The sequence below is a fragment of the Trichechus manatus genome, unplaced genomic scaffold, assembly GCF_000243295.1.
Source record: "Trichechus manatus latirostris isolate Lorelei unplaced genomic scaffold, TriManLat1.0 scaffold00044, whole genome shotgun sequence".
Lineage (NCBI taxonomy): Eukaryota > Metazoa > Chordata > Mammalia > Sirenia > Trichechidae > Trichechus > Trichechus manatus.
Window position 1 is genome coordinate 39,450 of NW_004443980.1, and position 15,947 is coordinate 55,396.

The following is a 15,947-nucleotide window of genomic DNA, read 5'->3' on the forward strand; positions in this document are numbered from 1 at the left end:
ACATCCATTTTGGTCTTTTCTTTCTTTCCTGTCTTTTTAATGACCTTTTGCTTTCTTCATGTATGATGTCCTTGATGTCTTTCCACAACTCTTCTGGTCTTCAGTCATTAGTGTTCAGTGCGTCAAATCTATTCTTGAAATGGTCTCTAAATTCAGGTGGGATATACTCATGGTCATTGTGATGGTTAAGATTGTGTGTTAACTTGGCTGGGCCATGATTCTCAGTGTTTCTATGTGATCACTCCCATGATTGAGTATGCTGTGAGGAGCTAGTCAGTTGAAAGGGAATTTCTTTGGGGGTGTGGCCTGCATCCGACTATAAGCAAACATTCTGGCTTTTTGCTCACTCTGGATCCTGTAGCTGCCTCCTGTTCATCTGACCTCCAGTTCTTGGGACTTGAGCTATCAGCTTATCTGCCAATCCTGGGATTCATTGATCTTCACAGCCTGTGAGTGGAGTCCTGCTTTCCAGCCTGCCGATCTTGGGTTCACCAGCCCCTGTGCCTATGTGAATCAGGAGAAGCCTCTATCCTGATCCACGGACTTGAGACATTCCAGCCTTTACAATTATGTGAGCTATTTCTTTGATATGAATCTCTCTATATATATTTATATGCTTTACTGATTTTGCTTTTCTAGAGAACCCAGCCTAAGACATTTGGTACCAATAGTGGTTCTAGAGAAACAAAATTGTAAAGATGAGTTTTCTAAATTGGTTCTCAAGTCTGGTTAGTCTTACAGATGTAGATGACTCTGCTTCCAGCAGTAAAGAGGTCACTGCTAACCCATGGTGTGAGGTGGTGATACAAATACACAAAATATCACCACTAGTAGATCAGGTATTGGTGAAAGGTGAGGCTTAGGGTGAACGCATGTGGGATGTGTTTCTACAGTTTTGTCAGAATGAGAAGTATAAGGAAGTTGGTTGGTTGGTCCTACTTTCGCTAGACAAACTGGCGAAAGAGAGATGCGTTCGGGGCTTCAGGGTCAAAGCTCAAGTGCTGCATAAATGACCTCAAGGCTTCCACTTGTGCTTTGAAAGAAAGCCTTATTTCTTGTAATAACAGAGCTGAAATTGCTGAAAACCAAAGCCAGAGTCTTATTGTAAGAGTTGCTGAATTACAATGCCAGCTCAATTGCCAACCTCGAGAGGTGTCTGAAGTTAAAGTAAGGGCATTAATTGGGAAGAAACGGGATCCTGAAACTTGGGATGGGGACATATGGGCAGATAATCAGGAAGCTGGGAACACTGAGCCCCTAAATCTGTTGAATCACTCCTGCCAGCAGAACCACTCCCATCTGCTAGTGGAACCACTCCCATCTGAAGAGATTACTTCATGCTGGTCTGCTAAACCACCCTGCCTAGAAAAACCATTAGCCTCTTCACTCCCATCTAATGAGATTAGCCCTAGCCCAGCTGCCTCTGAAGAGCCATTGCCCGAGTCATTGCCAGGGGCATTGCCTGAGGCAGATGATTTACAAGACAATGCTGAATGTTCTCAAAACAATTCCACACTATGGATTCTAGCCTCTAAACCTATAACTAGACTTAAGTCCCAGTGAGCCCCAAAAGGTAAAATGCAAAGTGTGACCCAGGAGGAGGTACGCTACACTCAAAATGAACTGCTTGACTTTTCTAATAGGTACAAACAGAAACCTGGGGACTATGTGTGGGAATGGCTATTAAGGGTGCAGGATAATGGTGCAAGGAACGTAAAGAAGGATCAGTCTGAGTTTATTGATATAGGTCCACTAAGCACAGATTGTTCATTCAGTGTTTCAGCTTGAGAAGTTAGCAAGGGATCTAATAGTTTATTTGGTTTGGTTGCTGAAGCGTGGATTACAGGGTGGCCTACACTAAATCAAGTTGAAGTACCAGACCTGCCTTGGTATACTGTAGAAGAAGGTATCCAAAGTCTTAGGGAAATTGGCATGCTAGAGTGGATTTATCAGGTTAAATCCACAGACCCACATGTGGAGGGCCCAGAGGACACCCCTTTTACCACAATGATGAGGAACAAATTTGTGAAGGGAGCCCCAGCATCCTTGAAGACTGCTGTGATTGCTATTTTATGTAAGTCAGATTTGACAGTGGAAACTGCCCTAACTGAATTAAGACACCTAACTACAATGGGGCTGACTGGACCCGGTGATAAAGGGGCCAAGTGGCTGCACTCAATCGAAAAAGACAAGGTGGGTGTGGTTACAGTAATGGACAGAGGAGTCAAAGCAGTAATCAGAATAGTCTGACTCATATGGACTTATGGCATTGGCTACTTAGTCATGGTGTCCCTAAGAGTGAAATAGATAGGAAATCTACTAAATATTTACTTAATCTGTACAAACAGATGAATTCAAGGTCAGGTGAAGAGCAGTCTAACTCAAATCGCCAGAATAGAGAGTCACAGTCCCTCAGTCAATTCCCAGATTTCAGCGAGTTTGAAGACCCACAACCCCTTTGAATGAAGGGGAGGCTGGGTCACCTTAAGGAAGAACTCCAATACACTGCCAGAATTTTTTACTGTTAATCTTTCTCCCAGCCTTCCCCAAAGGGATCTACGGCCTTTTATGAGAGTGACTGTTCATTGGGGAAAAGGAAATAATCAGACTTTTCAGAGTTTACTAGGTACTGGCTCTGAACTGACACTTAATTCCAGGAGACCCAAAACATCACTTTGGCCCACCAGTCAGAGTGGGAGCATATGAAGGTCAGGTTATTAATGGAATCTTGGCTCATGTCCATCTCACAGTAGGTCCAGTGGGTCCCTGAACCAATCCTGTAGTGATTTCCCCAGTTCCAGAATGCATAATTGGAATAGATGTACTCAGCAACTGGCAGAACCCCCACATTGGATCCCTGAGAAATACTGTAAGGGCTATTATGGTAGGAAAAGCCAAGTGGAAGCCATTAGAACTACCCCTGCCTAGGAAAATAGTAAACTAAAGCAATTGCAGAGATTACTGCCACCAGTAAGGACCTGAAGGATGCAGGAGTGGTGATTCCCACCACATCCCCATTCAACATGCCTATTTGGCGTGTGCAACAAACGTATGTATCTTGCAGAATGACAGTAGATTATCAAAAACTTAGCCAGGTGGTGACTTCAACTGCAGCTGCTGTTCCAGATGTAGTTTCATTGTTTGAGCAAATTAATACATCTCCTGGTACCTGGTATGCAGCTATCGATCTAGCTAATGCCTTTTTCTCCATACCTCTTTCAGAGGACCACCAGAAGCAGTTTGCCTTCAGCTGGCAAGGCTAGCAATACACCTTCACTTGCCTACCTCGGGGCTACAGCCCTATGTCATAGATTTAGTCCGCAGGGACCTTGATTGCCTCCCCTTCCACAAGATGTCACACTGGTCCATTACACTGATGACATAATGCTGATTGGACCTAGTAAGGAAGAAGTGTCAATGACTATGGACTTACTAGTAAAACATTTGCATGCTAGAGGGTGGGAATTAATCCCACAAAAATTCAGGCACCTTCCACCTCATTGAAATTTCTAGGGGTCCAGTGGTGTGGGTCATGTCGAGACATTCCTTCTAAAGTGAAGGATAAGTTATTGCATCTGGCTGCTCCCACAACTAAAAAAGGAGGCATAATGCCTAGTGGGCCTCTTTGGATTTTGGAGGCAACATATTCCTCATTTGGTTGTGCTACTCTGGCCTATTTATCAAGTGACTCGAAAAGCTGCTAGTTTTGAGTGGGGCCCAGAACAACAGAAGGCTCTTCAACAGGTTCAGGCTGCTGTGCAAGACGCTCTGCCACTTGGGCCATGTGATCCAGCTAATCCAATGGTGCTTGAAGTGTCCGTGCAGATAGAGATGCTGTTTGGAGTCTTTGTCAGGCCCCTATTGGTGAATCACAGTGCAGATCCTTAGGATTTTGGAGCAAAGCTCTGCCATCCTCTGCAGATAACTACTCTCCTTTTGAGAAACAACTTTTGGCTTGTTATGGGGCCTTAGTAGAGACTGAACACTTAACTATGGGACACCAAGTCACCATGCGACCTGAACTGCTCATCATGAACTGGTTGTTGTCTGACCCACAGAGTCATAAGGTTGGACGTGCACAGCAGCACTCCATCATTTAATGGAAGTTGTATATACGAGATCAGGCCCAAGCAGGATCTGAAGGCACAAGTTGTGTGAAGAAGTGTCCCAAATGCCCATGGTCTCCACTCTTGTCACATTTCCTTCCATCTCCCAATCTGCACCTATGGCCTCATGGGGAGTTCCTTATGATCAGTTGACTTAAGAAGAGAAAACTCATGCTTGCGCCATATGCAGGCACCACTCGAAAGTGGACAGCAGCAGCACTACAGCCCCTTTCTGGGACCTCCGTGAAGAACAGTGGTCAACGGAAATCCTCTCAGTGGGCAGAACTTTGAGCAGTGCACCTGGTTGTTCACTTTGCTTGGAAGGAGAAATGGCCAGGTGTGCAATTATATACTGATTTATGGGATGTGGCCAATGGTTTAGCTGGATGGTCAGGGACTTGGAAGGAACATGATTGGAAAATTGGAGACAGGGATTTATGGGGAAGAGGTATGTGGATAGACCTCTCTGAATGGGCCAAAGAAGTGAATATATTTGTGTCTCATGTGAATGCTCACCAAGGGTGACCTCAGCAGAGGATGATTTTAACCATTGAATGAATAGGATGATGCATTCTCTGGAAACCAGTCATCCTCTTTCCCTAGCTACTCCCGTCATTGCTCAATGGGCTCATGAACAAAGTGGCCATGGTGGCAGGGATGGAGGTTATACACAGGCCCAGCAACATGGACTTCCACTCACCAAGGCTGACTTGGCTACAGTCACTGCCAAGTGCCCAATCTGCCAGCAGCAGAGACCAACACTGAGTCCCTGATATGTCAACATCCCTCGAGGTGATCAGCCAGCAACCCGGTGGCAAGTTGATTACATTGGACCACTTCCATCATGGAAAGGGCAGTGTTTTGTCCTTACTGGAATAGACACTTACTCTGGATATGGATTTGCCTTCCCTGCACACAATGCTTCTGCCAAAACTACCATCAATGGACTTAACGAATGCCTTATCCACCGTCATGGTATCCCAGACAGTGTTGCCTCGGATCAAGGGACTAACTTCACAGCAAATGAAGTGCATCAGTGGGCCCCTGCTCATGGAATTCACTGGTCTTACCATGTTCCCCATCATCCTGAAGCAGCTGGCTTGATCAATGGAATGGCCTTCTGAAGACATAATTATGGTGCCAGCTAGGTGGCAATACCTTGCAGGGTTGGGGCAGTGTTCTCCAGGAGGCTGTATATGCTCTAAACCAGCATCGAATATATGGTGCTGTTTCTCCCATAGCCAGGATTCATGGATCCAGGAACCAAGGGGTAGAAATGGGAGTGGTCCCACTCACTATTACCCTTAGTGACCCTCTTGCAAGATTTTTGCTTCCTGTCCACTCGACCTTGTGCTCTGCAGGCCTAGAGGTCTTAGTTCCAAAGGAAGGAATGCTGCCACCTGGAGATACATCACTGATTCCATTGAACTGGAAGTTAAGAATGCCACCTGACCATTTTGGGCTCCTTATGCCTCTGGATCAACAGGCAAAGAAGGGAGTTACCATACTGGCTGGTGTGATTGATCCTGATTACCAAGAGGAAATCGGATTGATGTTACATAATGGAGGTAAAGAAGAGTATGTCTGGAATGCAGGAGATCCCTTAGGGTGTCTCTTAGTACTACCATGCCCTGTGATTAAAGTCAATGGAAAACTATAGCAACTGCTAATGACCTAGACCCTTCAGGAATGAAGGTTTAGGTCACCCCACCAGGTAAAGAACCACGATCAGCTGAGGTGCTTGCTGAGGGCAAAGGGAATGCGGAATGGGTGGTGGAAGAAGGTAGTTCTAAGTACCAGTTACAGTCACATGACCAGTTGCAGAAATGAGGACTGTGATTGTTATGAGTATTTCTGCTTTGTATCTGTGCACCAGATATTTTTGTTTCCTTCACTTATAAAATATAAGACGTAAACGGGGCTAGTGCGTTTTTGATTGTACACGTGTTAGTTGTATCATGTTAGGCACGAGTATGACTTTGTAATTGTCTTTATTTAGAGATTGTGTATGATTTGAGGAGTTGTGTACATGTGCCAAGTTGACAAGGGGTGGACTGTGATGGTTAAGATGGTGTGTCAACTTGGCTGGGCCATGATTCTCAGTGTTTCTATGTGATCACTCCTATGATCGAGTATGCTGTGAGGAGCCAGTCAGTTGAAAGGGAATTTCCTTGGGGGTGTGGCCTGCATCCGAATATAAGCAGACGTTCTGGCTTTTTGCTCACTCTGGGACCTGTGGCTGCCTCTTGTTCATCTGACCTCCGGTTCTTGGAACTTGAGCTATCAGCTTATCTGCCAATTCCGGGATTCATCGATCTTCACAGCCCGTGAGCGGAGTCCTGCTTTCCAGCCTGCTAATCTTGAGTTCATCAGCCCCTTTGGCTGTGTGAATCGGGAGAACCCTCTATCCTAATCCACGGACTTGGGACGTTCCAGCCTCTACAGTTGCGTGAGCTGTTTCTTTGATGTAAATCTCTCTATATATATTTATACGCTTTACTGGTTTTGCTACTCTAGAGAACCCAGCCTAAGACAGTCGTATTTTGGCTCTCTTGAACTTGCTCCAATTTTCTTCATCTTCAACTTGAACTTGCATATGAGCTATTGATGGTCTGTTCTGCAGTTGGAACAGTCTGTCCCTGGCCTTGTTGTGACTGATGATATTGAGCTTTTCCATCATCTCTTTCCACAGATGTAGTCGATTTGATTCCTGTGTATTCCATCTGGCGAGTTCCATGTGTATAGCTGCCATTTATGTTGTTGAAAAAAGGTATTTGCAGTGAATAAGCTTTTGGTCTCGCAAAATTCGATTATGCAATCTCTGGTGTTGTTTCTATCACCAAGGCCATATTTTCCAGCTACTGGTCCTTCGTTTTTGTTTCCAAGTTTCACATTCCAATCACCAATATTTATCAATGCATCTTGATTGCATGTTTGATCATTTTCAGACTGCAAAATTTGGTAAAAATCTTCAATTTGCTCATCTTTGGCATTAGTGGTTGGTACATAAATTTGAATAGTCATATTAATTGGTTGTAGGTGTATGAATAATATCCTATCTCTGACAGCATTGTTCTTCAGGGTAGATCTTGAAGTGTTCTTTTAGATGATGAATGCAACACCTTTCCTCTTCAACTTGTCATAGTAGATCATATGATTGTCCGATTCTAAATGGCCCATACCAGTCCATTTCAGCTCACTAATGCCTGGGATACCAGTTGTTATGCATTCCATTTCATTTTTGATGACTTCCAATTTTCCTAGAGTCATACTTTGTACATTCCACATTCCGATTATTAATGGGTGTTAGCAGATATTTCTTCTCATTTTTGAGTCATGCCACCTCAGCAAATGAAAGCTTGACTCTACTTTGAGGAGGCAGTTCTTCCTCACTTCCTCAGTAGTGTTTTGAGTGCCTTCCAACCTAAAGGGCTCATCTTCCAGCACTATACCAGACAGTCTTCCACTGCTATTCATAAGGTTTTTGCTGCCCAGTTTTTTCAGAAGTAGACCCCCAGTTCCTTCTTCCTAGTCTGTCTTAGTCTGGAAGCTCTGCTGAAGCCTGTCCACCACGAGTGACCCTGCTGGTATTTGAAATACCGGTGGCATAGCTTCCAACATCACAGCAATGCATCTGTCAGTTTGTCATACTGTGGTGGCTTGCATGTTGGATGGACTGGGCCACTTTAATAGACTGGAACATGCCTTTTTAAAAAAAATTGTTGTAGATATATACAGCATATACCAAGACATTTGCCATTTCAGCAGTCTTCACATGTGCAATTCAGTGACATTAATTATGTTCATCATGTTGTGCAACCATCACCACTCTCTGTTTCCAAGTTTTTTTCATCACCCTTAACAGGAGCTCAGTGCCCCCTAAGCAATGAGTCCTCCTTCACCTCTCCTCCCTCCTCCCCACCCCTGGTAACCACCAATAAACTTAGGTCTCTGTGCACTTGCTGTCGTGGATTGAATTGTGTCCCCCAAAAATATCTGTCAACTTGGCTAGGTCATGATTTCCCATATTGTATGATTGTCTACCATTTTGTCATCTGATATGATTTCCCTATGTGTTGTAAATCCTATCACTATGATGTTAATGAGATGGATTAGTGGCAGTTATATTGATGAGATCTACAAGATTAGTGTCTTAAACCAATCTCGTTTGAGATATAAAAGAGAGAAGTGAGCAGAGAGACATGGGGACCTCATACCACCAAGAAAGCAGCTCCGGGAGCAGAGTGCATCCTTTGGACCTGGGATCTCTGCACCTGAGAAGCTCCTCGACCAGGGGAAGATTGATGACAAGGACCTTCCTTTAGAGCCAATACAGAAAGAAAGCCTTCCCCTGGAACTGACACCCTGAATTTGGACTTGTAACCTACTAGACTGTAAGAGAATAAATTTCTCTTTGTTAAAGCCATCCGCTTGTGGTATTTCTGTTATAGCAACACTAGATAACTAAGACACTTGCCTATTCTAGATATTTCATATGAGTGGGATTTTGCAATATTTGTTCTTTTGTAAGTGACTTATTTCACTCAGCATAATATTTTGAAGGTTCATTTCAAGGTTCTTTGTACAATGGAAGATTGGTATTTGAAGTCAGGATACTTTTATAAAATTAGAGGTCTTTTTTACAATAGCAGTAACCTCTGCTGAGTTTTTCAAGAACTTCTTCTCTCTCGCCTTTGCTTCTATTTACCTTTTTCTGTATGTGGCATTCCCTTCGATTACAAAGATTGCTTTTCTGTACCTCAGTTTTTCCAGCTGTAAAAGGAACATAATATGATAAGGTGGTATCTCTATTAGCTCCATTAACATAAACACACACACATGAATTATTTCTCACCTTTTGCATGTTATCATGAAGAAGTCTCACAGAAATTGCAAGTACCAGACTGCCTGAATAGTTTTATTTTGTTTTCCCTCTACAGATTCTGGGTTGGTTTGTACAGATTTCTCTAGGACTAAAACATCTTCATGACAGGAAGATCTTACACAGGGACATAAAAGCACAGGTAACAGCTCAGATAGAAGACCAAGAAAAAACTGATCTTTTGTTTTCTTGAAATATCTCAAATAGCATAGCATTTTTTCAATTTATAGTACATTTTTCTTAGCAAGAATGGAATGGTTGCAAAGCTTGGGGACTTCGGCATAGCAAGAGTCCTGAACAAGTGAGTACTTTTAAAAATCATTTTTCTTCCTATTCCTTCCTACTTTGAATTAAGATACTAAAAATGTGGTTGTCCAAATAATTTTTGGAAACTATTTATATTCCAGCTGCCGTTGAGTCAATTCCGACTCATGATGACCCCATGTGTGTGGGAGAGTAGAACTGTGCACCACAGGGTTTTCAATAACTGATTTTTGGAAGTATATCACCAGGCCTTTCTTTCGAGGTGTCTCTGATTGGCGTTGAACCTTTGACCCTTCAGTTAGCAGCAAAGTGCATTAACTGTTTGAGCTACAAGCGACTCCAACTATTTATATAAATTCATTAAATCATTCAGATGGTATTTTGAGATTAAAATTCCCAAGATAAATTGTGGCATGGAATGATGGTGGCAACGTTGTATAGTGTGTACTGTAAGTTTATTCAAATGTGTGATGTGACTAATATGCAGAAAGCTGGGAGAATTCAGTGAAATGGGCAAGTTCAGACATTCTGGTGAGAATAAATTGGTGCAGCTGTTCTGGCAGACTATTTGGTGGTGATATATATCAAGAGATTGTTGAATGTTCTGCTTCTCAGAATTTGTTCTAAGGGAATAATTTCAAATTTAGAATTACATGAATATCTAACAGTTGGGAAATGGTTATATATAAATTTTGAAACAGCCATGTACCTGAGTATTATGCAGTTACAAACATTTATGATTTTAAACATTTCTTGACAGTGTGAGAAAATGCTTCATGATATGTTTAATTAAAAAGTTTGGAATTCTGAATTTTAAATGCAGTATGATCACAGCTATGTGAAAAATATGCATAGAAAAAAACACAGGAAGGAAATAAATCAGAATTTTAACAATAGTTGTTTAAAATTGTAGATAATTTTTTTGTTTTCTCATTACTCACTTTTGTATTTTGCAAATTTTAAATAATAAGATTGCATTACTTTGACAGTTTGAAAGGGGGACATCTTTCTACCTCTGAGAGTTTTTTTGTTAACATTACAATTGTACCTCTTTGTAGGGTCTTTAAGTCATAAAAATATATATTTTTTAATGTGTGGATTTTTGGGGAATGAATTCTAAGCTTAAAAACATCAACTAATGTGTTACTCTGTTATCAGTGTCCAATATTTTTGCTTTATTTTAATCTGTGCATGCATCACATTTTGTTATCTATTTTTTACATTTTTCCTTACATTTCCATATCTTCAGCATGTTTATTACTCCAGTAAGAAACCATGTTATTTTATTATTTAATATATTTTACTAGTTCCATGGAACTTGCTCGAACTTGTGTTGGAACGCTTTATTATCTATCCCCAGAGATCTGTCAGAATAAACCCTACAAAAATAAAACATGAGTTACTGACTATTGGTTTGAAAGTGCCAGGAAAATCTGATGGATGATATTGAATTAAGGTTCTAGAAACTAAAGTTCTTATCCCTTCTCTTATGGTACTTTTGTAATTTCATTTTCTTTCACGTGTGAAGTGGGAATCACAGTGACTGTCTCTGACCACTCAGTGTGCCCTGATGCTGTTGACTTTAGAAAAAACCCATTTCTCTTCATTTAAAGATACATGAGATATAAACAGCATCGTTTTGTTTACTGATAGTGCTTTTTACAAATTGGAATCAATGTTTAAATATTGGAAGATTTAAAAAACATACAGATTTGGTGCCTCTGAAAATTGGAAGATCTTGGCAATAGTCAGCTGGGCAACTGCCCCATTTACATCAGGAAACCATTTTCTAGTTCACCTCACCACTCACTGGGTGGTATAAACTAGTTGCTAGCAAGCTGACTCTGACTCACGGTGACCCCATGTGGGTCAGAGTAGAACTGTGCTCCATAGGGTTTTCAAGGGCTGATTTTTCAGAATTAGTTCACCAGCCCTTTCTTCCAAGGCTCCTCTGGGTGGACTTGAACCTCCAACCTTTCAGTTAGCAGTCGCGCGTTAATCATTTGCACCACCCAATGCTCCCTGATGGCACAGTAGTTAAAGAGCTTAGCTCTAACCAAAAGGTCAGCAGCTCGAATCCACCAGCCACTCCTTGGAAACCCTACAGGGCAGTTCTACTCTGCCCTATAGGGTCGCTATGAGTTCGAATCTACCTGACCTCAATGGGTTTGGTTATTTTGTTTTTTAACAACTCCACAGAAGGATATAAGGTATGCAAATGTTTGGACCCAGTCCCAGTCACTGGCGGGACCCTGTAAGCCTATGAATACACCACCCCAGTTAGAGAGGAATTTGAGGCCCATGGAAGACAGAGCAGAGCAAACATTCTGTGTGGTAGGAAAAGAACGTGTGATGTTCAGATGGAAGTTGTTCCCTGCCTGTTCTGTAATCACCCTCCATTGTCTCCAAACCTTTAGTATAAGTGAGTTTCTTCTCTCTTTCTTTCTCTCACGTGCACGGAAGTGTTGAGAACTGGTGGAACCATTCGCTTCACTTTACTGAATCATTCTCGTTTTACCCCTTTCCCCGCCTCTTTGACTTTCCTTATATTTTCTTTGGTCTTTTAGATTTAACTATGCTTTTTGTTCTATAAAATAACTCCTTATAAAACTAATTGCATATAAATACTTCTAAATACCAAGTCTGTAAAGAGCAAGGCTTGAGTCATATATTGTAAGTACATTTTTCAAATGTTTATTGAATGTCAAACATATTTATCACTTACTATAACTTGGGCTCTGCAAGAGCTTAGAGTAGAATATACCTTTCTAGACCAACCACAGTTTCCATCTTGAATCGAAACAAATCCTTCTTTGAGTTCTGTCTGCCTCCTCCAAATGGTTCAAAATTCTGTACATACACACATTTTCTTTGAGAACATTAAGTTGAAGTAAATACTGAGCTATAAGATTGTAGCAAAGTTTGTATACATTTTCTCTGCTAGGGTTCTGACAAACTACAAATTGTTTTTATTTTAACTCTTATCTTAGTAATAAGAATTGATAATGTATCTCAGAGCATTTGTTAAAACTGATCAACCTATGTAAAACTGTAAAGCTACACAAATGTAATGCACTCTGAGGATAAAAAATTTATTAAGAATTACAGATATTCTTGGCTTTTCATCACTTATCACCAGGGATATATGGTCTCTTGGCTGTGTCTTATATGAGCTCTGCACACTCAAGCATCCTGTAAGTATGTTAATTGTCAGATTAATCTTGAATTATTAAAATCATGTAAATGAAATTAATTTCTGGGAGAAAAGGTTAAGATTTGGTTTTATTAGATTGTTGACAATTATTTGGACTAGCTATTAAAAAGGAATTATACAGCCATATGTACTGACATGGGAAAAAGTACAAACTATACTACAAATTGAAAAAAAATCTAAGTTGACATATAATATTTGTGGTATATTTCTATTAGAAATAAATTGTGTGTGTTACTGGTACATGTAAAAAATGGCAAATGTTTTGTTATATTTATTTTACCACAATAAAAAAATAAATTGTGACTATATATATACATAGTCCCTATATATGTATATATATAGACACACACACACACACACTGTTGTTTCATTGAGGATTTTTGCATCTATATTCATAAGAGATATTTCTTCTCTAGTGATGTCTGTGGTGTTGGTATCAGGATAATACCGGTCTCATAGAATGATTTGGAAAGTTTTTCTATCCTGTATTTTTTTAAAGCATTTGTGAAGGATTGGTATTAATTCTTCTTTAAACATTTGATAGAATTCACCAGTGAAGTAGTATAGTTTTTTCTTTGGGGGAATTATTTTTTTTAGTTACAAATTCAATCTCCTGACTTATTATAGGTCTATTAAGATTTTCTATTTCTCCTTAAGTCAGTTTCAATAGTTTGTATCTTTCTAGGAGTTTGTCCTTTTCATCTAGGTTATCTAATTTATTGGCATACAATTGTTTATAGTGTTCTCTTACAATCTTTTTTATTTCTGTAAGGTCAGTAGTAATCTTTCATTCCTAATGTTAGTAATTTGAGTCTTTTTTTTTTTTTGTTAAGTCTAGATAAGGTTTGGCAATTTTGTAGAGCCTTTCAAATAACTAACTTTTTATTTCATTGATTTTCTCTATTGTTTTTCTAGTCTCTGTTTCATTAATTTCCACTCCAATCTCTTATCATTTTTTTCCTTGGCTTCTTTGGGTTTGGTTTGCTTTTCTTTTGCTAGTTTCTTAAGGTGGAATGTTAGGCTACTGATTAGAGATCATTTTTCTTTTTTAATTTAGGCATTTCAGCCAAAAATTTCCTCTAATGCTGCTTTAGCTGCATCCCATAACTTGTGGTATGTAGTATTCCTGTTTTCATTCATTTCAATGTATTTTCTAATTTCCCTGTGGCTTTCTTCTTTGAACCATTGATTATTTAGAAGTATACTGTCTATTTTTCAGATATTTGTGAATTTCTTAAATTCCTTTTGTTATTGATTTCTAATTTCATTCCATTGTGGTCAGAGAACATGTTTTGTATGATTTTGGTCCATTTAAATTTATTGACTTGTTGATGATCTCATTTATATGCACTTAAGAAAAATGTGTATTCTACTGATATTGGGTGGAGTGTTCTATACATATCTGTTAGGTCTATTTTGTTTACGTTGTTGTTGTTGTTAGGTGCCGTCAAGTTGGTTCCGACTCATAGCGACCCCATGTACAACAGAACGAAGCACTGCCCGGTCCTACGCCATCCTCACAATCGTTGTTATGCCTGAGCCTATTGTTGCAACCACTGTGTCAGTCCATCTCATTGAGGGTCTTCCTCTTTTTCACTGACCCTCTGCTTTACCAAGCCGGATGTCCTTCTCCAGGGGTTGATCCCTTCCGATAACGTGTCCAAAGTATGTGAGATGTAGTCTCACCATTTTTTCTTCTAAGGAGCATTCTCACTGTACTTCTTCCAAGACAGATTTGTTCGTTCTTTTGGCAGTCCATGTTATACTCAATATTCTTCACCAGCACCATAATTCAAAAGTGTCGATTCTGCTTCAGTCTTCTTTATTCATTGTCCAGCTTTCACATGCATATATTTGGTTTACAGAATTGTTCAAATCTTCTATTTCCTTGTTGATCTTCTGCCTAGTTGTTCTATCCATTATTGAAAGTGGGCTATTGATGTCTCCAACTAATATTATTAAACAGTTTATTTTTCCATTCAATTCTGTTAGCTTTTGATTAATGTATTTTGGGGTTCTGCTGTTAGGTTCATATGTGTTTATAAATGTTATATCTTCTTGATGAATTGATCCTTTTATCATTATAAATGTCTTCTTTGTCTCTAGTAACAATTTTTCTCTTTAAGACTAGTTTTTTGATATTAGTGTGGCCACTACAACTCTTTTTTGGTTACTGGTTGCGTGATACATTTTTTTCCATCCTTTATTTGCAGCTTATTTCTGTCCTTGAATCTAAATGGTGTCTCTTGTGGTCAGCATATAGATGGATTATTCTGCCAATCTCTGTCTTTTGATTTGTATTTAATGTAATTACTGATAAGATAGGATTTATGTATGCCATTTTGTTACTTCTTTTCTGTAGGTCTTATTTTTTTTTTTGTTTGTTTCTCTATTTCTCCATTACTGCCAGTCTCCTGGTTCTGCTGCCGTCACTTCTGTGCTGTTGCTTCTCGCCGTCTGCGCCATCTCCAGTGTTACAGCTCTCGTCACTTCCTTCTGAGCCCTGGCTAGAATTGCCTTTGATGTCCATAATTCCACTAACAGTCTGTTAAGGGCAATCTAGGTATTTACTGTTAGGCACCTTAAAACTCTTCCAACCTCTACCCATTCACAGTTTTAAAACCACTTCCACATCTCAGGTATCTGTTAGCACAGCACCCCACTCTCCTGGTACCAAATTCTGTCTTAGTTATCTAGTTGCTGCTATAACAGAAATACCACAAGTGGATGGCTTTATCAAACAGAGCTTGTTCTCTCACTGTTTAGGAGACTAGAAGTCTGAATTCAGGGTGCCAGCTCCAGGGGAAGGCTTTCTTTCTCTGCCAGCTCTGGAGGAAGGTCCTTGTCATCAATCTTTCCCTGGTCTAGGAGCTTCTAGGTGCAGGGACCCTGCGTCAAAGGATGCACTCCACTCCTGGCTCTTCTTTCTTGGTGGTATGAGGTCCCCCCTCCTCTCTGCTTGCTTGTCTCTTTTATATCTCAAAAGAGATTGACTCAAGATACAACCTAATTCTGTAGATTGAGTCCTGCTTCATTAACATAACTGCCTCTAATCCTGCATCATTAACATCATAGAAGTTAGGATTTACAACACATAGGAAAATTACATTAGATCACAGAATGGAGGACTACCACACAATACTGGAAATCATAGCCTAGCCAAGTTGACACACACAATGCAAGCCCTAACAAGTCTGTGTGTTTTGTCACATGTGGCCACTTAAATTTCTGCTCAATAAGCTTAGGGGTCAGTGAATGATTAGACTGAGATTTTTTAATGCCTGCAACCAAAAGGTCTCCCAGCTTTTGTTGAGCGGCTCTGTTTGTATGTTGTGACATACATTCAATGCTCAGGCAGGCAGGTTACAACTCCATCTTAGCCTATTTGCACAGAACCTCAAGGTCAGCCAGAGGTGAGATAAGAGCTTTGGACCTTCTCAGGGCTCTTTTGGGCATGCACACAGTCCTGAAAATGCACAGG

The 15,947-nt window shown here is 40.3% G+C and overlaps 1 protein-coding gene across 1 annotated transcript in view; it reads left to right on the plus strand.

Moving 5' to 3' along the window:
• Positions 1 to 15,947, plus strand: part of NEK5 (NIMA related kinase 5) — a gene marked incomplete at its 5' end in the record, with an annotated part of 80,404 nt that overhangs the window by 24,150 nt on the left and 40,307 nt on the right. The window contains 4 exon segments of the mRNA XM_023731506.1: positions 9,047 to 9,130; positions 9,219 to 9,289; positions 10,560 to 10,664; positions 12,392 to 12,446. Of these exon segments, the coding sequence (XP_023587274.1) occupies positions 9,047 to 9,130; positions 9,219 to 9,289; positions 10,560 to 10,664; positions 12,392 to 12,446 (315 nt within the window).